Source organism: Patagioenas fasciata, chromosome 13 (assembly GCF_037038585.1).
Source record: "Patagioenas fasciata isolate bPatFas1 chromosome 13, bPatFas1.hap1, whole genome shotgun sequence".
NCBI lineage: Eukaryota > Metazoa > Chordata > Aves > Columbiformes > Columbidae > Patagioenas > Patagioenas fasciata.
The window spans coordinates 6,410,028-6,435,181 of NC_092532.1; the positions used below are offsets into that span (position 1 = coordinate 6,410,028).

At 40.7% G+C, this 25,154-nt stretch overlaps 1 protein-coding gene and 1 long non-coding RNA gene across 3 annotated transcripts in view; one reads left to right on the top strand and one right to left on the bottom strand.

The window, feature by feature from the left end:
- TOX3 (TOX high mobility group box family member 3) overlaps positions 1-22,639 on the bottom strand; it is a 73,549-nt gene extending 50,910 nt beyond the window's left edge. Inside the window, exon 1 of one of the 2 annotated variants that reach the window (XM_065848264.2) lies at positions 22,116-22,639. In XM_065848264.2, the coding sequence (XP_065704336.1) occupies positions 22,116-22,217 (102 nt within the window). In that variant the 5' untranslated portion in view covers positions 22,218-22,639. The remainder of the gene's footprint in view (positions 1-22,115) is intronic. The other variant, XM_065848263.2, reaches the window with a different exon arrangement.
- Positions 22,640-22,832: 193 nt separating this feature from the next.
- On the top strand, positions 22,833-24,306 carry LOC139829078 (uncharacterized). Its single transcript, XR_011741304.1, has 2 exons — positions 22,833-22,959; positions 23,186-24,306. It is a non-coding gene; the product is annotated as an uncharacterized lncRNA (long non-coding RNA).
- The last annotated feature ends 848 nt before the right edge of the window (positions 24,307-25,154 follow it).

Here is a 25,154-nt window from a genome sequence, read left to right on the forward strand (position 1 = left end):
ACCCTGAAGATATCAATATAGATGATGATCTTTTATAAGCCACTGTGCCAACTTGATTTAGTGTGATGAATGAATAAATTCATAGCCTAATAGCTTGTCGCAATACGTTTGATTTGAAATGTTACGAGAGGAAATCATTTCAAAAGACGATTGTCCTTGTAAAATACTTAAAAATGCCAGATTTGCAATTTTTCTATCACATATCAGATTCAATAAAACTATATACAAACCAATACAATGTGGCTCCTCTCCACCAACAAATAAAACTGTCTTTTTTTAACGGTAAATTTCCTGTGCTTAAACTGTCTTATGCATGTTTATAAGCAAAGGTCTCCTTAGTGTTGCACCAAAGGAAATTTGTATATTCCCACGAAAGCACAACACAAATCAGTTGCAAAACATTGTGTCTTCTTTAGTTGGCTTAGAAAATGAAAAGCATGACCTAGAAATACCTAACAGACGAGACAAAGATTTTCTTAGAACTGCAGCACATCAGATTCCCAGATTCATTCCACAATTAATTCCATACAGCCTTAAACATGAATATTTAGGACAATGGGACAGTACCTACCATACTATATTGCAATTTGCATAATGATGTAAGCACATTGCTATTGTAGTGATTTGACACTGCAATTCCTCTTTTTACTGTAATTATTCAGTTTCTATTAAGGCCATGTAAACTCAGGTCTATGTATTTATTGTTGTAGCATACCTCCTTTCAAAAAGAAAACCCCAAAACCCACAGAAATAGATATGCTGAGTCAAAACACCTGTGGATTTAAGAAAAATAATTTGCTCCTACTTCTTAGATCTTTATTCTACTTCAATCACAAATGTAAACAAAAATGTCAGTGGCCTCGTAAGACCATGCATTAATATAGATGATGGTAGACAAACATGCTGAAACACATGTATGTAGATATACCTCATATATAACAACATACATTACACACAGTCATAGTACGCAGGAATGTATAGAAATGTCTCCCCTGGAGCCCTGCACAGATACCGATAGATTCAGCTTCAGAGCACTACCAGGAGGTTCCTATATATTATCATCTCTATTTTCCTAGAAAAACTCGGGGAGGGACAGGCACAATAAATGGCTTGCCCAAGGTCATACAGCAATGTAATAACCGAAATGGGACTGGAACCCAAATGCCCTGACTTTTATTTTAACAAATACACAGTGTTTCTTCTGTTATAATAAAGAACAGAAACAGAAGATGTTATTTTAAGAGAATACACTTGGTAGCTTGCAGTAATCAGGTTTCATTAGTTTATTTGGAAAAATGGTGAACTCTGTTCCAAAGCCTAGGACAATAGAAGTCTGGGGCTACTAATACAAGAACCACAATGTGAATAGAGTGGTCAGAATTTCAGTGGTTTAAGTGCTAGAGAGCGAGCATCTTATGAAGAATTTTGATGATCATTACCACAAGCACAAATATGAACAACTAATACTAGCAACTCAAGCGCTACTCACTCAACCATAACCAGTAAAGCTCAGAGTCTGAAGGTCCCATCAGTGCAGAATCAACTCATGCAGATATTTAAGAGATTGCCTGTTTGGAGTCTGCTGTCAAACACCCCCGACCCAGAAAAAAAAACCACGATAATGGCTTACTCCAAATTACTACAGGACAAAAATTACAGATTTTTAACTACTCCCTCAAAACCAAATCTATTTCAGATTGAAATAATCAGAGGAGAAGAGTAATGGAAAACAAGGGAGTGAACTCCATGTGCAACTGAAGAAACCAGAGTGGTGTCTGCAGAGACTCTTTTTTGGGCTTGTAAAGACAATCGGTTTGGAAGGCCGCAAAAGATGCAGATCCAGACAGCCGTCTCCTCTATGTTCTCTGTGAGCACAGGACAACTTCCCCAGGATCCCCAACCCTGAATGCTCTCCCCAAAATCCCCCGACTGAACATGTAGCTGTGAATCTGTTTGCCAGGAGCAGCAACCACAGCGATGGGATGGGACGGGATGGGATGAGATGAGATGCATATTGTTGCCCTCCCATTTATCCACTGACAGTTTGTTTGTGTTTTTTCATGTTTAGTGACAAAATTATCATTTTTGCAAGTCCAAAGCTTTGAAATTCCAAGCAACTGTATCACAATATACAGAAGCTTCATCAGACCTGCAACTACACTGACCTACTTATCAATTTTTCAGTTCTTATGACAGTGAAATACCACAAAGAATATTTTCAAAGGTTAAAGTATCTAATCTAAAACACAGTGTTGCTGAACTTTGGATAAGTGACAGATGTTGTATAATATATTTTAACTTAAAAAAAAATATTCAGTTAATCTGCAACCATTATTTTGGATTTTCCTTTCCAAGAATAGCATGATTCTAATTAAGAAAACAAATCGACAAAACTTTGCAACAAACACAGTTTGCAATTACATTTAATAAATCTTTAGTATAAATCTGAATAGCTGCTTGTGCAGACAAATAGCGCTAAACAATTAATTTCATGCTACTGAGCAAATGTCATTAACATTTTTTGAAGACTGGATGAATATTAGCTTTGTTGGTAAATGGCATTTTGAATATTTAGGGTTTTATAAGGGTGGTTCATTTCTTTACACAGCAACAAATCTTCAGACAGTACTTCTGTCTGGTTGTGGAAAACTACAATTGATATCTTTTCCATATATACTTAACCTCCTACAGATTTATTTGATTCTCAATAATTACTATTCTCTGGTAAGAGGCATATGTTATTACAGCACACTGCACTCCCACAAGCTGTCCACTCAGTGTATTTTAATAAATCTCTGCCAAAGCTGTATAAATTTGATCCTGTTTAAATTTAATAAGGATCAGAATATATCAAAGCACAGATTCCCATGGGAGAAATAGATATTTTGCATAGTTATTGAGTGCCCTATTCATAAATACAACGTGTAAGACCTAGACCATCAACCTTGAATTAAAAAGAAAAAGAGATTAATGCGTGCAAAGCCAGCTACTTCTTAAATAACTAGTGAAATTAGTGTTTAATAAAACATTTTTCCCTATATTACTGTTAAGGACAGCAGCACTGCTACAGTTTTAATATTGGCATTCTAATAGGTAACTATGGAATACCTACAGTACAGAAATACATTTTCAGCTAGCTTTTGCAATTCTTTCTTTACTGATTTACCTACATCAGGACGCAGATTGCTGAACGCGTCACAGAGTGTTTCTCTTTGGGTTGTGCCTCATCCTGCTCTATTCAGAGAGCAGAGCAGCAACCAAAAGCCATGACTGCTGCAGAACCTGAACTAGTTTAGAACAATGAAGAGCAGGAACTTATATCTGACATCCATTTTCTGCAAGGATGTCTAGAAGAGGAAGAAATTCTTTCATGCTCTATTAATTCTAGGTAAATTTTAGTGATTTTACATAATACCTACAAAATTTTATATTCTATTAAGTAGATCATTTCAGCGTTTGCTGTGGCAAAATACCAGGAGACGTAACTATGCAAATAGATGCTGATCTGGCAGCTTATGAAGAATTTTGAGGATCACTATCACAATCACAAATGCTGCACGTCTTCCAAATGCAAATGTATTTATACAATTAGTTTGTCAGATTTCAATGTCATTTTTGTTGGTGTTTTAAAGAGAAACTGTTTGCCTACATGGAGAAAAACAACAAACACGTAAACCACCTTTTCACCAACACATGGAGGGACCACACCTGATAGCTGCTCATTATATAAATGATTCATTAGTCACCTGTTGGAAAGCTGCATTCCTTAGCATTCGTTTCTATTAGTAATTGCGTATATAACTGCGTATACAAACTACCACTTTCAAAATAGCTCCACTTCCTTCCAGCATCTTTGATGCTTACATAATAGGTATGGGAAAGAAATCAGTCTATATTTCTTTTGAATTAAAGATCATCTTTTCAGAGTAAGAGCACAAAAGTCAAAAGATAAATAATTTTACATGGAGCAAAAATCTTTCCCAAGGGAGTGAGGGGTAAGAAAGTACTAAATCAATTTGCCATTGTTTTTATAAGTCAGCCACTGAGAATGAAATCACAGATGGCTGAAATTAATGGGAGTTTTGCCATTGACTTCAGCAGGCCAAAGATGTCATCCTCGGTATTTTACTATCCACAGAAGCCTGATGGCAGAATTAGTACAGCTTTATGAAGTGCAGCACAACATCATTCAATCCATCACAGTGAAGCCGATCAGATCATCGCTCAATCATTGTTCCCACTCACGTCTCTGGCAAGATTCATTGTTTTCCTTTCCCTTTCCCATCATAGAGCTGTTGGAGCCGGGAAAACCCTCAGCCGTGTTTGTCAGCAGTATTCCTTTATCCACTGTCAACATTAGGTTGTTATGGTGAAGGCGCAGATATAAAAAAAGAAGTTGAAACTTCAAATTCTGTCAATGGAAATGTGCGGAAAGCACAGAGCAGCCAACGTGGCTTTGCCAGAATATTGCCATCGAAATCATACAGCACTTACACATAATGACTTGGAATTAAGATCAAACAATACCATGATATAACTATTCATCCCGGGTAAACACATGGCCAGGTCTTTTATGTGCCACCTGTAGCGCAGGGTTACAATCTGTCTTTATTCTCAGGAATTTTAGAAAATATTGCACATCGAAGGGTGCTGATGTTGGATCTGTTCATTTAAGAGATTCGGTGCTTAAGCACAAAGAGTTAAGAGCACAGTGACTTCATTTCCTTGCTTTTACAGGTTCGTGTCTTTCAACTTCAATGTTATTTCAACAAAGTGCTTTGTGTTTATTACGGAGATATTCTGCTGCATTTCCCTTTTCTCAGTTCATGAAATTTTCAATATAACAAGAAAAAACAGCTCAAATTCCTATTTTGAAAAACATATTGCCATTTTTATTCAGCCTGTATTTTAATACAGCATCAATATTTAACTACTTCATTAAATGAAGTGTGACTTTTATAGTGAAAATGTCAGTCTTTGCAGTTCATTAAATTCATTTAAAGTATAGCTGCTTGATTTTTTTTTCCCGGAGGAATAAAGGACTATTAACTGAAGGCATAAACTTAACATTAGAATGTACTTTTTTCTTCAAATTAACATTCAAGATTTGTAACAGTCTTTACAAATTTAAGGGATTGTTTGTATGCTTTTACATTATCCTTATTTTTATAATAGATGTCATTTTTATAGCATATACAACTGTTTATCTCAGTTGGATGTGACCAGTGGGATGTCACAGACAGTATTAGCATATCACGTGTTATTATGAATCTGTAGAATTCTGCAAGTAGTATTAAAAATACATTATTTTGAACTGTGGCATCTGGAAAAATAAACTATTTATAATGTAAAATGTAACAACTCTTGGAATCCAACAGGGTTATGAGCACTGTTTTTCTGTTTCATAAAAAAAATTCTTTGATGAGTATCCTTTTTCCAGAAGGGTTTCTATTAACTAATACAAAAGAACACAGGGAAAGCATCATTTCCAGAAAAGGAGCACCATGTTTTTGCCAGATGTGAGAAATCCTGGTCCATATTCTCTAGGACTTCGGTGACTAATGTCTATAAAACTGCAAAAGCTAATTATTTCTTACTAGTAAATTGATGAGATTATAAAATACCTTAATAACAACAAAGAAGCTGCTTTGACTGAAAAGTGGTGATACTTACTTTTCCAATGACTACTCCTTTAAATGTTTGGAGTGGATCTCAATGACAGGGAAATGTTTGGGTTTGGAAGACAATCATGATTAGGCTGCTCTCTCACAGTAATGATCTGAATCGATGCCTTGATGATTCTCACACTTCCTATTCTCAGATTGCACTAAAGGGTCAATGCTCCATTTACTCCAATACAGATGGTGATTACAGGGAGGGGTTTGGCCATGAACATGTGACATCTTCAAGGGTTTCATTTTCACAACTATAATGTCCAGCCTCTGCAAATCAGATACTTTTCTAGCATCTTAAATGCAGAATCCAAAACACCCTACCACACGCAAACATTTAGGGTACACATTTTGGGTATCATTACATATCATGAAAATTTAGTTTGGAAGCAGGAGTTTTTAAAGTATCAAATTATCCAATCTGTGATTTTTAAAGTTCCTCACATTCCCCGTTCCTCTCACACATGAGCACTTCAACCTCCATCCAACCTCTACTGGCATCACACTAGAGAGGAAGAAGAACTGAAGAATGCAGTAATTAGTGCCCACTCACAAGTTTCCTTCAAGAGACATTCTTCCATGAATGTTGTGCACAGCAAACTTTTATTTTCTGGGACAACTACTTCACATCTCCAAATTTGTGCTAAACTACGGTGATTTCTTTTTCAAAAGCAACAGGGTTTACAGGAAATCCCGGTGTTTGAACTACCTTCCTCCGCATTAACTTTTTAAAAAGAGTACTCTAGAAAATAAAAATTGAATTATCATGTGACTATAATTCTGAAGAAATAAAGAAGAAATTCTACAATGTAATTATAGAAGCAACAGCCCAGTCACATATATAAAAAGCTAACAGGTACCAGTGACACACATTACAGACTGGACTTTGAAAGAAAAAGTCTCTACACACTGTTGTTTTCTACGGTTACATCTGCCAAACCAGCAATCCCTCCAGCGAGATCACATGAAACTAAACAAAAAACATTTATTTTAGGATGCCATGAGTTACCACACAACTCCAAAGGAAGGGGTATCCAGCAGCTCTATGAAACCCATACGCTCACACCAGCACACACACACACACACCCCGCAGGACTGGGATTCCCAGTCTAGTCCTTCACCTTGAGAGCAAACTCTTCACCAACAGACAGTAGAACACAAAACAAGAGCTTGGTTGCCCCCTGCATGGACCTTCCAGGTGAAGGGTGAAACAAAACCCCTCTTCCAGATCCGCGATTTTCTGAAACAGAACAGGGTGGATCAAATACTCTTTGTTCCCTGTTCACTTTGTGCAACCACAGGGTTGTTCAGGTTGGAGAGGACATCAGGGTATCTCCAACCCAACCTCTGCTCCAAGCACAAGCAATACTGAGCTCAAGAGCTGCTTGCTTGTGGCTGCTCTTCAGTCAGGTCTTTAAAACCATCAAAGATGGAGACATCCTTTTTGGGCATCTATTCCAACACCCCGGCCCACAGCTCTCAAACCCATACACCATGAAACGTTTTTGAAATAACAGGCCAAGGGTAAATTCACTGACATTGAGCTTCAGGGTTCTGTGATGCTAAGAGAGCAGCTCCCAGCCTCTTTTTTTCAAGTCCACTTTACACAAAAAAAGAAATATTTTTGCCTTTTTTTTTTTTTTTAATCCAGATAAAATACTTAATCACCAATCTGATGCATAAGCATAAACAAATAATATCCTATTGTTGGCGTTACGCAGCTGAAGCAGAAGAATCATTACTTCAGATACTTGAGGCTTTGACTCACACTTTTACATCAGCTTTAGTCACCTGCTTCAACTCCAGCAACAAATGAACCCACACTTCAAAAAAAGACAGAGCTAGAACATTCTTGAAAAAAAATATATATACTGGTTTTTGATCACACCTTAACTGCACCAAATTATCTACCTGTCCCAGGATATATTAAGAAATAGCAGCAATAAAACCTGACGACAGGAGTTTTGCACTCAAACTGCCTTATAAACCAAGCAGCAAATCCTCAAAGTACATTTCAGAGTCCAGTTAATTCCCATGCTGCAAATGCAAATAAACAGACCTCCAAAAATTAGGGTATTGCTGTTCAGGAAGAGCCATCCAATCCTCACGAACTCAAAACTAACACATATGTGTTATGGGATTTTTGATTGTTTGACTTTTTCTAGACTTCTGAAGTAGATCTACAGAATTCTTGAGTCTGAGACTCAAAACCACTGCAAACAATTGATCACTTCCAAAAAAAAAATTAGCCTTTAATACTACAAATGAGAGGTTGTCAAAAAGCTTTACGATTGACCAGGTCTTTGACTTGTCTTGCATGCCATTGTACCACATGGTTGGGCCATGTCTTTTATAAGCAATAACTAAACTCATTCCACTGCAGTTGAACAATTCTCAAGTTTGTTAACATACAATTTCTGCTCAGTGTTATCCCTTCAATGGAACTTTTCAAAGACAGTTTCAATTTTATATAGTCCAACCAGAGGACCATCTCAGGAAGGCACCAGATAATCTTTGTTTAAAAGGAACAAATGCCCCACTTATAATTTTCTATCATATAATAGGCCAGTAAAAGGAAATATGAAAAAAAAATATAAAAATCATACAAATTATTATAAAAAGCTAATAATAATCACAGAGGACAGTAGAAATATCCCCTTAGAGGTAGGTAAGAAATTATGTTATTTTTGTATGTTGGACCAAAAAACAGATACAAGTGAATATCACAGGATAAAGCATGAAGCATGTTTCATGGGAGTGCTGCATTCGCGAAAAATTTCTAATTTGCTTACAGATAATTGATACAAGAGCTCTTTTAGAACTGAATTTATTTTTAATCAATTTGCTGATCTAGTAAAGACAAGATAAGACAGGAGAATCCTTGCAACTCTAGCCAAAATATTTATTCCATCAGTATGGCTGCAAGCACGAATGTTCTATAAAATTATATAATGGTTTGGTTAAAATATATCCATCTGCTACCTAAATAGGATTATAAACTGGACTTTTCAAGGAAAAATTGAAAGAATGGAATTATGCCATTCCCACGTACCTTTGTTATTAACCAGTAATCCACAATTTAACTCTAATCCTCAATTTACTCTACTGTAATTTTACTTTTATCAAATTATTAAAAAAATTGGTACTGTCAACAGTCTTGCTTCAGTTTAAAACTGAAGAAGTTATGTTCTACAAAATACCAACTGTATGAGGGAACCAGGGTTTCTTGTTTCCCACAGAAACCAATCGGGCCAGGTGATGAGTAATTAGGTGTCCAGACTTGGGCTGGAGGAGAAGATCCACACAGAACCATGTAGCTGTAGTAGCTGCTCTCACTAGGCTGCAATATTTACACCAGTGCTGGCAGACGGCACTTTTTATACAAACAAGACTACGTACTCTGTCTTCACGGATTAAAGGCAAAATAAAGTTATTCACTACCATTATTTTCAATTTTTATGGCCTCCAGAGAAGTGAAACAGACTCTCATTGCCCAAGAACACAAACGGATACTACGATGGGCTGCACATTTTTGCAGGTGTTTCATACACCTCTCTGAAATGCTGCTTACTTCCATTGTCCAAATGTTTTTTGCAAAGTTCTCATGCAGATCCACAAGACCAAAATGTCTTATAAACTCGGAACCAAGGCAGCCACCGGTGAGCAGAGCACAGGGGTGAGGAGGGAAATGACTGATGCGCACTCACAAAACACCCACATCCATACAAACCATCTCACAACTGGCTGCCACGCTTCTACAGACTGTCACACTTCCAGATGTAGAATTTTCCATCGCCTCTTTCAGACACATCCAGGCCTTTCCCTCCCCAGCGCTGCCAAGGAAAAGCACGCTGTTTCTGAAGGAAGAACGAAGGAATCCCTCCATGTTCACAGGTACTAGGTGACTCCCCAGCATCTACAAAGCTCATCTGTAATAGTTCTCCACTACAAAATTAGACTTCAGACACGAATTTTCTTTACCAGCTGTTACGTGTAACTCCAAAATTGCTGTTGAGCCTTTAAGTAACTATCACATCTACGGCTGCCTTGTCCAAATCAGAGACTCAGCTGGGATCACAGAGCTCATAACGCAACTTCAATATCACGTTTAGGAACGCAAACATGAAGCCTGAAAGAATCACGTTAAACAGGATTAAAAGTACAATCAACCCTGTGGTCCCTGTTTCAGCCAAGCACAGCACACGATACTTAGAATAAAGTCCGAGCTGTACGAGTGGCCACTGCTCTCTGTCTCGTTGTTTGGGGACGGCTGCTCAGCTCCTCGGGAAGCCAAGGGCTTTCTCCTCATCCCCAGCTTAAGCTCATCGCCGGCATCTATGCAGCCCTGCTTGGAACAACACCGACTTCTCTCACCCTGCTGTTCCCAGTATTACTGTTAAAGCAGAGATACTTCAGATCTCTTATGTCTTCTTAAGAAAAATCAATTCTTCAACTGTAAGGTACTTATTTAAACAAAAAAAACATCTTTGCTGCCAGACCTGCAATTTTATGTGTCAGTTCTTTCACACTTGGGAGATGAAGATTATCTAGACCGTCCCAACTTGAAGCAGCTGAACGCAACATTTTGCTTCACTTTCATTTGATATCTAGGCTGGAGAAAACATAATAATGCTTCATTTATTTAGTAAAAGTGCAGACAAAACCAATTGCCGACCATTCTTCTGATTTCCAGTGAGGCAGATGTGTTGCTCCTGGGAAGGATGCAAGGCCAGGATGAACTGGTACTTTTCAGCAGTCAGGGAAATGCTCACCAGCATCACAGCCTGTCCCCACGTAACATATTATCAGTACCGATTCCTTTGTTTTGTCAGCAGGTATAAAGAAGTGGCGTTATCCTTTTAGGAAATGAACGGTTCAGTGCTCAAGAAACTACTGCTTCAAAATACATCCTCCCAGCTGAATTTTTTCCAGCAAGTTTATGAAGCTCAATTCAAAAGCAGAAACATCTCTATTCTTCAAAGAGGGTATATTCCTATGTGCAAGAGCAGGATTGCACCCATTTCTTTTGAATCCATAGAAGATTTCAGAGCGTAAAGATGAGAAAGAAAAAGTTGAGCATGTCTTAAATCAGTTCTTGCATGAAGTTCAGTTTGTTTGTCGCATCGATTGTTTTCTTGAAGATAAACATAAATCATCTTCACAGGGAAAACTTCAGTAGTTGGGATCAATAAAGCAACGGGCTTTGCTCTAGCAAACATACTGAGATTCATCATCTAAAATCTTGTTATTTCTTATTTCTACATTCAAAGACCCCTGGCAACTTGAGTTTCAGAAAAAGGATGCAGAGAGGAGCTCCTTTGCTTGGGTGCCATAAGCCGACCGAGTGGAGAAGCAAAGATGAACCTATCTCTTTCTTTCAGCAACAGAGAACCAAAGATCAGTTCTCCAAAACCTATGGGCAATCTTTAAATGTGAATAACATATCTTTTCGCCCTCCTCTCCCCCAAACAACAACAACAAAAAAATCAAACAAATAAAAAACTACCCAAAAAAAATTCCCTGACCCACCACACATCAACACTCAGCCCTGCAGGGAGTTTAGGAATCCAGGCAGACTGAAAATACTTGATCCTAGAGCTGTAAATGTTTGGCAGTGTTCCCTGGCCACTATCTCCTCTTTCTCACCGAGGTGTTTCGCAACCACTTCTCTGTTCCTTTTTCTAAATCAAGAAATGGCCATTTCCTTTGGCAGCAGAGAATACTATGACTGCTTCCCACCGCAACACTGGGGAAGATGAATTAAAACAGCAAGACTCAACAAAATAAGAATAAATGGAAAACTGCAGTTCAAAAGAAGTAGGAGATTAAAGATTTCTCACTGTCAAAACTCTGTGCCAGATCCGTGGTGCATTGCTTGTGCTCACTGTAGCTGCAAAGTATCAATCTGAGTTCATGATTCTGAAGGACCAGAATTGATTTTCCTCCATGGAAATTGTTCCTTCTTTTTTTTTACTTTCACATTTATTTTAAAAGAAAAAGGTTACATCTGGGTGGCAGAAAGCAAGGTGAATAAATGAAACTCAGAAGATCTACAAACACTTTATATAATCTAAAATTATATGGATACCTATTATCCTTTCATGTGCATTTTAAATACTGGCTCTATTGATGCCATGATATTTTAATGGAGTTTATCATCCTTTTTAAGTCACAGAAACATTGAGAATGAGGCATAACAAGATAATGTTCACCTGTTGTTAGTCATAATATGAATCAAGCTCTTCATTGTCACTGTCTCACTTATGCCTCATGAGGGAATAAACTTAAGAACTTTTATTTAGAAATAATTCTGCAGAAACACACAAATAACATGCAATATGATGCCAAGAGAGTTATAGTGGACTACAGTTAATTAGCAATCCAGAAGTTACAATGATAAGGAGCCCTATGATCTCCAAAGAAGACATACATATGCTGATGTCTGTGTCCTATATAGCAGCAAATCACCTCTCCCCACATTTTCCTAGCAGTGGCACATTGTTACAATTGGTTCAGACCAACACAAATTATCTGCGTTTTAGAAACATGTAACTGTACAAGAGTCAGTTTTGACTCAACATTCATTAGTGATATGCTACTAATAACAGCGGCCAATTTTTCTTTACAAAAACCAACACAATGCTCAAAAAAAAAAAAAAAACCAAACCAAAACTTCAATACATTATCAAGTGAAGAATTGGGATTATTTTCTGTTATGTAAACTCTCTACCAGACTATTAACAAAAGGGCAAATTCTGTGACCTTCCTTGAAAAACTGCTATTTCCTAGAGACAAGAATACAGGCAGAGAGGCAGCAGACTTGTATGATATGTTATCGCCAGCAATATATTTGTGCTGATAGAAGTCAAAGCCAATCTTTGCCATCCTTACTCAAACCCTTTCCAACAGAGTCGACAGAAAAAGGCTGCTATCCTATCACAAGTTGTTTGCCGACTAAATTTAGAAAAACAGTTTGCTCCTTAAACTGGGAAAGCTGCAGTTGCACATTGAGGCAAAATAAACATAGAAGCTTGCAATATGATCTTATAGCTGGGTTTTTGAGAAGAATCACAGGTAGAAGAGCAAGACTGATCTCTAAGCTGTGCCCTGAACATACCACAAATCTGTGTATGCAAAATACCAAAGTACTCCTGGTTTGCCTACTTGAGTGGGTATTTAATGAGTAAAACTACTATGTTTTCCTTTCATATGATCTTTGATTAATCTCTCCGAGTTCTATTTAGCCCTAGATTATACAGCCTGCCTTTCACCTTGTTCAGTCAAAGCTGCACATCAACTGAAATTGCGTCCCAGCTGTTGGTGGCTCCAAGAACTTCAGGTTTTTGCTTTGTGCCACTGATGCACGCCTCTGATTCAAACATCGCTTTTAAAATACAACAGTAAGACAAGCATCAGCACGGAAAAATGCACTTATGTATGGCTTGTCAAATCCTCCAGACAACCATTGGGTATTTTCAACGAGCCATATAGCACCCTATGCATCTTACAAACGTCACCCAAGATCCCAACACAAAGCCAGTATCTTAAATAAAAGTCCTAGGCAAAGGTATGAGAACAAAAACATGGGGAACTTTAAGTAGGTTTTAAAAGTCTCAGAACAAAAGGACAGCAGAAGCATCTGTTAAATCCCTTTATTTAATAATACCTTGCGCTTGTAAATTATTTGGCGGGACAAAACAAATTAATAGCAAATACTTCTTTTTGTTTTTTGACATACACTTACTGGACACTCTCAGAAAACTACAAACAGAAAGTTAAGTAAATATAAACATATTATTTACTTCAATGATTACTTTCTAGTGCAAATCTAAATTAAGCTCTTGTGCATACACCCCACAATGTATTAACATTTGTGGTATGTCCAGTGTACAGTCTAGAGATCTGGTCTTCTTTTTACTTACATGTATAAAGTAGGGGGTTTTTTTATTATTATTACTTTGAATGTAAGGTTAATGTATTTCAAACCATACCAAGCAAAACAATAGGAGGAAAATGAACCATGTTGGGTTGTGGTGGGAAATCACAACTATCAAGTTTTCCATTACAACAAATCAATAACGTGATATCCCCGTATTTACCTGACCGCCTATTATTATCAACATTTCATCCACATACGAACCAAGAACCCACAAAAGGAACAGTATTAACCTACCAAAGCAAACAAAATGACTATTTTCCCATGCCTAATCAAATTCTTATTAAAGAAAGCAAATTGCTTAAAAATAGAGGACGGCTATCAGTAAAACAGTTTACTGATAAAAGTACAGTTTAACAAAAGTACTTTTATTAATAACAAAGTAATACTGAAGCACAGTATCCTAAAACATTCAAAATTCAACTATTTGTATAAGCCATACGACTATAAAGAGAGAAGCATAAAAAGAACAGCAGATAAATATGATCTGCTCTGAAAATAAGCTACTCCACCATGCAGCAATTGATTTTTGCATGGTCTTAACACAATTTTTCATATCAAAATTAGACAGTTAATCAATATTGAGGTGTTTAAACATGTCCTGAACCTACAAATCTTTATATAATTCAGCAAATTTAAATATAGGAGTTGTCCCATTGGGATAGAAAGGATGATTGATACAGCTCAGGTTGTTTCCATGCATGGGTTCTTTGGGAAAAGAAAAAGAAAAAAATCAAAACATAAAACCCACACAACTAACACTTTATTAATTTACATATCTAAAACTATGTAGTTTGTAGGTCCCTATCTAATTTCTCTCATATTAAGTGCTAATAGAATAAACTATATCTACTCTGAGTCCTAAACACAGAAGAGTTTCTTTTGAAACATTTTCTGAAGCAAACCAAATGGAGGGATGAAGACAACTCATTTCAAGTGACCAAAGACATCTGCATTTAGCCTTCATTTCCAACATATCCTTCCATACTGGTAACTTTACATACTTGCAGCCTTTTGTTAGGTTGCCCTGTTGATCAGAACTCTTGAGAATATTAAATATAGAGAAAAGAAAATCTAAGTAAATGTGTCTGTTCAAGCAATATTCTGTTTTAACATAATGATTTTACATGATCATCAATTAGATGCTTTGCAAGGCAGATGAGGAGAGTGAGAAGATGCCCATGCTACTGCCCCTGCAGCTCTCACCTCGGCCAGCAGCAGATAAGGTCATGCCAACAATAACAAAAAGATAATAATCTTTAAAAAGCAGAAGACAAACAGATCCCACACTCCAGAGGTTGCCAGTCCAAATCCTGGCTCTTCATCCCAACGCATCCTTCATTTTTAACTTCACTATGTCACAACCCGCTCTGTTCTAGAAGATTTAGTCTTAGCTCTCACAAGCCTCTAACCAGAAATGATAATAAATGGTCGTAGTGACCTAGGCAGTAAGAAGGGCTATAACTTTACAACAGCAAAAGTAAAACATTGAATTTATAACAGTTTCTCCCATGAAATGCACAGGGCTGGCCTAATCTAATGTCATCTAAGTAAGCGAAAGATGCCCACACTGAATCAGTCTCCAATGAGCATGAGCAAAGCTGAGATACATGTGCCGGGCGAAAAATAAAACAGATTTCTATCCATGATTTTTTAATTTTTTTTTTTTTGTTTAATCAAGCTTAAAGGGATATTAAGGGTCACTTTCAACTTGCAGTTTTTGAGAACAGCCTGCTTTTCTTTTCCCTCTTCATACCTATCCTGGGCTTTTCTACAGAACAGGGGTTGCTGGGCAAACTGGCCGTGCAGGAGTACACAGAGAACGCTGATGCCAACAGCTGGCACATGAACTATACAAACAAACCGAAAACTAGATGACGTGTTTGTTTAAAACATTTTTCATTTTCAATAGTAAACTAACATTGTCTACTTTCAGTAGCACACACACCTTCTCCAACAGAACTGGGTCTGCAGCACTGGTCAATCATCTCTCCAGCACTCTGCTTGTAAGCCTCAGTTATTTTTAATGTGATGAAAATAGCATTGTCAGCCTGTCTGCCCATTACCATGAAGTGTCTGAAAAAGTTCATGAAAACATCTGTTTGGATACCCGAGGTAACTGTGGCAGAAGCAGCTGTATAACAGTCTGTCTTTTTGGTTTTGCTAGTTCTGCAGCCCCATAACGCCTGTATTTTTCAATATTTTGTTCCAGGTACAGAGAGAATACACTCAAAACAGAATTTGGATTGGTTTGACAGGTGCTAACATGCAGTGGAAAGGATATGAAACAGAAATCTTGTAACGAAAATAAATAATGAATAACGCGGCAGCAAGCATGATCTCATCAAAGTCTTCATCTGAGCGGAGCACGGTGGCAAAGACCAGAAGGCTCTTGTGTGACATTGTTATCTAAAGTCCTGATTAGATTTTCACCTCAGAGTTCTCAATTTTGGTAGCAATCATCGCAAAGATACTATGGTGACTGGCACTCTATAAATACATCACACAGACAGGTAACAGCATAGAAGACGGCGATGAGATAAGGGTTTGAAGCATTTGAAAATTCAACCCTGCCATTAGGTCTGTGTAGCAGCACTCAATTTTACAGCAGCAGCAACGTGATTACAGATAAAAAGGTAAGATTAGTGCTGTACAAATTCTTCTCCTCTTAAATTAGATTATCATCATCCGATAGCATTAGTTAGCTTTTTAGGGAGTGTCAGAATTCAACAAATACATAGGCACGTATTAACGGTAAATTTAATAAAAGCCTGCAGCACAACCCAAAGGTCACAGTTGGACTGGCCCTGCCTTGCGAGACTCCACACAAAACTGCAACAAATGACTCACACAACTCACAGCCGACGCAAGCTACTCTCATCTCAAGTATCTGCCAAAGACTATAAGCTGTTATTTCCTGTGTTTCTATTTTAGATCTTATTAGAAATTCATAATAATTCATTATAGGGTTGGGCTGGCCTCAGTACCTCTGCACGCAGCGCCATGTTGGATGCAGGCGATGCTGTGGGAGTGAGTCTCTTGCCATCCCAGTGGATTTAGTCCGTATTTTCTCCCTCTAGAGCCAGATGTGTGAGTGGGTGTCCATGCCCATGGCATGCACATATCACAGGTGTAATTGCTACAAATTATTGCTTTTTTAAAACACACCCACTAGTCATTTCCACTCATAGTACCTGAGGTTACCTCTAAGCATTAAACTCCGACTCTTCATATATAACCGTATATTATTACAAGTATCTTGCTAATACAATTGTAACCCCTTGTAACGACAATATCTTAAAAATATTTTTAAAAGTCAACTTCTACTAAGTATACTTTGTGTATGACCAACTCTTCTTTATGTCTTGATAACAAACAATACATTCAGTATAGGAGCTGCATTATCTGAGCAACAGAAAAATTGTAAACTGCACAACTCCATTAGCATCAGCATCATATGAGCTCGTTCTGAGCAACACAGGCTCTTGCACAGTTGCTGCCTTTGACATACAGGGGTTTCCTCTTCAAGTACATCACGAAACCTGGGGGCTGATTGTCCCTGAAAAACACCCCAATGCAAGCCATGCAGACAATACAAACTATAATTTGTCTTCTTATGGTGTGGACATACTCATCTGATCATTGCACTTCTTATTTCAAGCACTGGGAATCACATGTCCAACATTTTTAGGGCTGGATTGGACAGTCAAGTATTTGGAGAACTTTTTTGCTCCCCAGCAGTAGTAACCTCCATAGTCCTGAGGTTTTGAGATACCAGAGAATAGGGAGGTATGTTCTAGGAATGTGATTCAGCATGCTTGCCATGTAGGCCAGAAGATCAATGGGAAATGCTGAGGATAACATGGCATTTACTGAGTTGATATTGCAACATAAAGATCCCAATCCCTTCCTTAAATTGCCTCCAGCAAGACCCCTATTTGTGTCTCTGCTTACGCATCTCTGCTCTCTACTCTGTGGGAGTCCTTGGTGCCTCCTGGCACTGTCCCATCACCTGGGGCCACCTCGGTCATGGTCGGACTGCAGGTGACCAGAGCAAACATCAGCTTCCAGGCACCAGGGACTCACCAGAGCGGAGCCCACATGTAAACCTGCATCTGTGCAGATATGCAGGGCAGATGAGGAGTGAGCATAGAGCTTCCCACCTTCACAGCACACACGTACCCATTGTCTCTCACCATTTGCCAGACGAAAGAAAACCCTATGCATATACAGCCACGCTACATTTGCAAGAGTAATTTTCAATCGTTTGCATAACTGTAATCCATTTTTTCCCAACAACATACACTAATAGGTGTGACTTATAGCCCCAGTCCAGCGTGCTGCTAAACTACTGCTGTCTTTGCTTTACCTCTGGAAGAACAAGATAACCTTCTTGAGTTTCCTTTGTAAAATGCAAAATACTTCAGCCAAAACCATCAAGCTCTGACATTCACATATGTATGCTAGTGCCTAAATTAAGGTATGGATGTTTGAAATTTGTATCCTTCAAGGACAATCTGTGCAGAAGAGATAAACATTATAAAATGTAGGCAGCTAAGTAATGAAGTAAGGATTCTAGAATTTAATATAATGATAACTCAAGCACTGAGCTGTACGTGTTTAGGTTTGGGGGCTTTCTTTTCCCTTTTCCAAATTGCTTTGTAAGAATTTTGGTTCCTTTAATAAAAAAGGTATATGCTAAGAAGAACAGTAATTGCCTAAATATTTTGAATACAAGACATATAATTCACTCAATAAGTGAAAAAGTTTGTTTAGAAAAACTACTCAAGTACAGCAAACGTCCAAAATCATTCTCTAACTGCAGAACCATAAAAGGGCTCAAAACAGAAGCAGAATGTTTTACAACAGCTGGTCTCTTTCAAATTTCTGTAATTTTTATAGCTATTTTTTGGTTAATATTTTACAGTACATCATTTCTTCTAGAAACGGGCAGACCGTGATTCCACTGGTGCAGCTCCATGGAGCAGAGGTGGGTCGCTGTTAACCCAAAACACCAGCAGCCACACATGCAGGGTCAAGTCATGTACTCTCACACCAGCCCTGAAAACTTATCAAATATGGCCCCCATCCAGCAAAGCACTTAAGCACATGCTTTACTTTAAACATGTAAGTAATCCTATTAGACTAAATGAGATTCAGCATAAACCACTGGGCTGAATCTCAGAATACCTTGGTTGTGGCCCTGATTATGTCAGTGACCGACCATGTAACCTTGGACAAATCACTGTATTTCTGTGTCTTTATTTCCTCTTTTGCCCTTTACGCATGTTGACCATGTTGCACACCTCAACAAAAAATAATCCCCATCTGGAATCTTCTAGAAACTGCTCTGCTACAAATAATGCCAGGGATGCTTTTGTACTTCAGTCCCTTTCCAAACACCTGTCATATACTCAAAACTAATGTCACCCTAAAAAAACCCAAGATAACATCCCTTATCCTCAAGTCTACTTATGCAGTGTTGACAACCAGTTTCAAAAGCACGGTGTTGCTCTTAAAAAGCAGCTGTGGAGAGGGAATCCAGCTGGAGGGTACCTGTGGGTGTCCCCTCCCCATGGGGACACACGAGACCCCGAGTCCTGCTTTGGGGGTTTGGGGGACGTTCTGCCACATTTCTGCCAATGCTGCACCCACAAAAGGGAAAAACTGCACAGTTCTGGGTAAAGGTGTTTAAAGTATCCAGGTGGCAGCCAGCCTTGTCTCGCAGGGTGCAATGCACTTACACAAAAAGGATTTCTGTTCAAAATATTTAGACACTGCAATACAAGATAGTTTTCTCCAGGTAAGCCATATGCCATCGACTCTACGTCTTAATGATCCTGAGAATATCTTCACGTAAATAATCCTGCTTTTGCACGTATGTGCAACCACGCAATGTGTTTACTCTTGCCATCGCAGCTCCTGCTTCCTGGCAGTTGTCACAGGCAATGTCACTGTCACAAGGAGAATACGGATTCAGCTCCTAACAATGAGGCAGGCACGGATGAGTGGGCAAGATACTCAAATGAGTTTCAGAAAGACTTGAGGTGAAATACTGTCCCCAGTGAAATCAATAACAGTTCTCCCATTTACTTCAGCAGAGTAAATATTTCAACTCCTTTTTTCTGTGCCTCCTGGTCATCTCAGTGCCTAGCAGAGTAATCATTTACTTTCCTTAGGAACACAGGGAAAAGGACAGAACGGATGGAAAGCGAGGGAAGATTTCAAGATAAATCTGCTCTTTTTTTCGGAATAATTAAAAAACCAACCAAACAAAACCCCATCAAAATAACTTACAACGATTCCTATCGTTACAGACTTATAAACAATGCAGAAAATGGGATTACATTAATGCAGTTAAGATCCTCCTTTCTAGGAACTCATTCACAAATTCCTCTCCTGTCCTTGAAACACCTGTACACCGCATTGCTGCTTTCCCAGCTGAGCCCAAGGAGAGCTCACAGCAACACAGCCTGGCACGTGTCAGCCTGCTCTGCATCGGCTCCTTTGCATACAAAGATACCTCTTACAAGACACACGCAGCATAAGCTCTACTCTCTTAATTAAAATATTTTCTGCTGCACATTGGAAGCCCGGCCTACAAGATACTTGCCAAAATTATGCTCAGAAGCACAGCAACCGAAATGCGTTTTTGGATAGGTCAAAAGTTAGTTACTTTGGAGTTTTTCTGAATGTGTGCTCTGTTCTCATTGTACGATGAAGGGAAATGCAGTCAAAAGGTTATATATAACTGTGCATTTGCAGCAACTTCATGGACACAATAAACTACTGTTTTTCAAAAGCCATTCCAGATCTTGGACTTAATAAATAAATAAAAAAGAACCTGTACAGTAACCTGTAACAGAACCTGAAAAAATGCACATCACGCAATAAAGTTACTGAAAAAGTGAAATTTACAGTAAGCATGCTGTCTGTCAGCAAGCATTGGAGTTTCCAAAATTAGTTGGCATATCAGACAGCAGTGAACATTTACTACGCACTTTAGTGCTCCTGAAGTCCTTAGCAGCGTTCAAAGTTCAGGTTGACGTTTCATCTTTAATTCATGCTCCCGTGTCTTTCTCTATTAACTCCTAACAAAGCGGCAGGCTGAGAGCCCCGGCGCAGGGAGCATGCGCGGGACGGGGCTGTGCACGATCCAGGGAACCAACGCTGCTCCGCATCTCCAGCCAAAGTCCATCGCTGCCTCTCAACAAGGAGGCAGCCACCGCATCGGCACTGACAGACTTGAACATCGCAGCAGCTGAGATGGAGATTATCGTAAAGCGCAACAGAAAAATACGCTCGGGAGATCTACTTAGGAGGAATTTCTCTAGGAGAAACTTTTCTTCAGCTACTGAACCTCCTTACTTAAGCCCATGTTATTTCTCCCTCTTTGTATTCCATCAAACTTTATCTACTCATTTGGAAAGGATTCTAAAAATAACGCAGGTTTTAATGTAAGGTTAGACTTTGTGCAGCACCCTTCTTTTCCCCAGCATCTCATACAGTGCCTCACAAAAGGCCCCAGAGGTTGGACAAACATAGCACCAGGAAAAACACAGTGTGAAAGGGATCTTTATGTGCATGTGTGAGGGCCCAGTGCTAATAGCTCAATGTGCTATTGACACATCACAGTGCAAACAGCTAAGTCTTTTTCAAAATAGCATGAGTCACAGTGTCATTCTTAACTTTGCCTTTCCCAGATTTCGGTAATTTGTGAAACAAATCATCCCTGTATTATTAAAACATATTTTTTGTAAATTAAGGTAGCCACTGGAAAATGACTATTGCTTCTGACTGTAACGTTTACTCCGTAAACTACACACGCCGCAGAGAACGTGTGAATAGATGGAAGTGATACTGCAACTTCTCTGACAAGCCTTGTCAAACCAAAGCGGTTATCTTCCCGTGCTAACAGCTGATGTACTTTTAGATAACCCTCCTGTTTGGTACAGCCCTTCAGAGTTAGAGACTGGCCGTAACAGAGCCGGAATCATCCGAAAGAGCAGAGCGGAGGGATGCGCCCCGTCCCCTCCCTCACAGGAACGCCCGAGCTCCATCAGGGCTCTGCCCGACCCGCCGGGGCAGCCGCAGCCGCCCCAGCCCGCGGAAGAAGTTCCGCAGGTCCCGGCCCGAGCCGCGCAGGGTGCGCGCTGCGCAAAACGCCTTCTGTTCCCGGGCCCCGGGGAGAGGGACTCGCACCCCGAAGTTACTCGCGGGTCTGTTGGGGTTTCGTACGGAGCGGCGGGCCGAGGCTGCGGCCTGGCGGGCGGGTCCCCCCGGGGCGAGCCCCGGCAGCAGGACGGAGGCGACGCGGAGCCCCCGGTCCGGTCGCTCCGCTGCTCCCGGGCCCGCGGGCGCTCGCCGCCTCCTGCTCCCCGGGGACGGGCGCCCCTCGGGCATCCCCCAGCCCCGAGCCTCCCCGCCCCGACGGAGCCCAAAGTCCGGCTCTCGGGGAGCCGGTCCCGGCAGCAGCACGAGGAATTAACACACGCGAGAATAATCACCTTGTTGTAGTTGTAGTAACCCAAACACTGGGCAAAGTCCAGGTTGGAGGGGTCTCCGGGAAGCGAGCTGCCCGCCGCAGCCGGGTAAAATCTTACATCCATGCCGGTGCTTTGGTCCAAGAAGTGCACTTGGAGAGACGGCCGGGAGGTTTAATAGATCCACCTTCAGGTGCCTTCCCCGGGGCTGGGGCGCGGGCAAACCGCCGAGGGAGCGGAGCTGCGGGGCGCCGAGCCTTCCCGGGGAGCGGGGACGAAAGGAGGCGGCGGGGGACAGCGAGAAAAGAGGCGGCGGAAAAGTGCAGGTAAACAAGGAGGAGAGGAAAGGAGAGGAGAGGTGGGCGGCGGAGCCCAGGTGGGTGCCCGTCCGCCTCGGCGGGAGGAGGGGAGGGTAGGAGGGAGGGCAGGAGCGAGGGAGGGAGGGCTGTTGTTTTTTAAAAGCTCAGTGCCAAGCCACGGGCTTTGCCTCCGCATTCAGGAGCAGCTGCTGTACACAAAGGAGCCACGCGCCCGGCGCGGACGGACGGACCGAGCGCCGCAGCCTTGCCCGACAAAGGCGGGGAGGGGGGGGGGGACCGTCACCGCCGCCCGCCCGCGGGGCCGGGGGGAGCGGGCCCGGCGCTGTCACACCGCCCCGCGGCTGCCGGCGAGGGGGCGGCTGCCCCGCAGCTGGTGCAACAGGGCCAAGTGCCGAAAGAGCCGGCGCCGCGCTGGCAGCGCTCCCCGGGAGGAGCGGCCGGGCCCGCGCCCCTCCCCGCCCCGCCCGCCGCCCGCCCGCTGCCGCCCCCGCTGGCCGGGCCGGGAGCTGGTCCTGGCCATGGGCGTCCACCTTCCCGGAGGGTTCCAGGTGAGTAACTTGCAGCGGTGTTTTGGCTTTGGTCACGCACTTTAGTGATGGGCGCCGCTGCCGGGCTGCGGGAGGTTGGGGGCAGGAGAAAGGAGATTTTTCTAAGGTACTATCAAAAGCGGGACTTGAAAACGCAGTAGCTTGTCTCCCCCCCAAACCTTCTTAAACTCTCAAAGTGACCGACTGCTGATTCAAAGCAATCTGCTAACTGTCCGTGTTTGTTTAGTCATAGGTGCTGCACAGCTGGATCTGCTACCCTGCAACATGGAGCTTTCCTGACCCAAAACCTTGCTCCAGAACTTTTGGAGCAAATGCCAAAGCAGTACAAAAGCCATTTAACCTCATGACTTGTGCCCTGCAGACAAGGCAAGAAGGACAAAAATGTGCCCTTGACTCAAGGCCTCTATGACAGGGAGAGAATTGCCCCTCAGGTCTCGGGCTGAGTCCTGTGCAGTTATAACACAACTGGAAATACACCCCAGACTGTCTGCAGCTTCATTTGACAGCAAAACAGCAATGACAACACAAGTATACAAGGTTTAACTGTACAAGAGCAGCAAGACCTCTCTCTGTTCTGGCTGCTGAAGACAGATCTGGGCCTGTGCTGCAGTCCCGCTCTGACTGAAGCCTAAATCCTTCGAAGCTTACTGCCCCACACTCACGTCCAGGCATGATTTTGCACTCTCTACATAGGTTGGGAGCAAACCCTGAGACAGTCAATAGCTACAACATGTAGAAGGGGAACATCTTCCCAACTCCATTCACAAAAATCCTGTTTTCAATATCCATGGTGGCACAAGTAGCTTCTGCTGGCACAGGAGACACCAGATCACCCTTATTCCAGGTACTGATCCTGAGGTGTCACAGTCTGAAGCAAAGCAGGATCTCTAAAGTGACCTTTTCCACTAACAGCAGAATTAAATATAGCACAGATATACATTGGTATTTGCATCAAGTATTTAGAATTTAACTTTCTAGAAAGACATATACGAACTGATAAATGCCTCAGTAGAAAACAAGCGTATTATATAAAACACCTAATCCAATTTCATACTCATTTTGTCAACCGTTCTTAACCAAAGGGAAAAAACCTGCAAAATGTGCTCTGTTGCTAAAAGGGAAATGGTTGAGGGACATGCAGCACAGAGTGTTCACACAAGCACACCCCATACCTGCGGCAGAAATTCTTTATGCTCCTCAGAGAAACAAACTGATCAGAAATAAGAAGACATTGAATCTGTTTCAGAATGCGATGTAGCATTAGAGCAGTGACGGAAAACCAGTGGCATATAGGCACAGCAAACTAATTTAAACTGAGGTTAATAAAGTAATACCTGCTTTGTTTTATTCTCTGGGTGACAGACATTGCTGTAAACCCCACACGTTACAATGGGCAGATTCTCAGGCACAGGAACATTGGCACCAAGTTCTGAGGTGCTCTGCTATATAAACATGGGTATTTCCAGATTGCCTCACTCCGATTCCATACACTTCGGTCAAAATCTGAAAGCAGATTCCTAATGAATTCAGAGAGAAATTGCTTCAGTGAGGAATGAGCAGCAAATGCTTCCAGGTTAAGATTTGTCATGTTGCAAGGAGCCTCTGAAAGGCTACGAAACACCTCGGGTGCTGCGGGATTCCTGGGTGGGTGGCGAGGGGTGGGAATGGGTGCTGGGGTGGGCAGAGGTCTTGAGTTTGGAAAAGAAGCAAATAATGGTGATGTAAATAATGATATTAAGTATTCTGATGGAATGTACTGTTTCCAACAAAGTTTCTTGAGAAAATAAAAGAACAAGCTCAATAGGAAACCCCTAAAATATGCTATCTTGACATCACTGGTGCAGGAAGTTAGTATAAAATTGAAATACAGTCAGAATTTTAAAAAATTAAATTCCAGCTATACAAAACACTTATCCCCAAAGTATTATTTGGTGAACAGCTTTGAAATACTGCCTATTTATACAATTATGAAACTAAAATATTGAAATTTCATTATATTTCCAACCAAAATATTTCCAGTTCTGACTGTAATCTAGTTTGGGTACCTCTACTGAGTGTTCAAATTAGGTCTTTTGCAGAACTAATAAGACTGCAGTGAAATTAACGAGTGATTTAAAGAAAAACAGAAGAGAAACTGGGATATATATGCTAACTTGTTTATCTTTCTAGACAAAATATTGGGTTTTATGTGATAT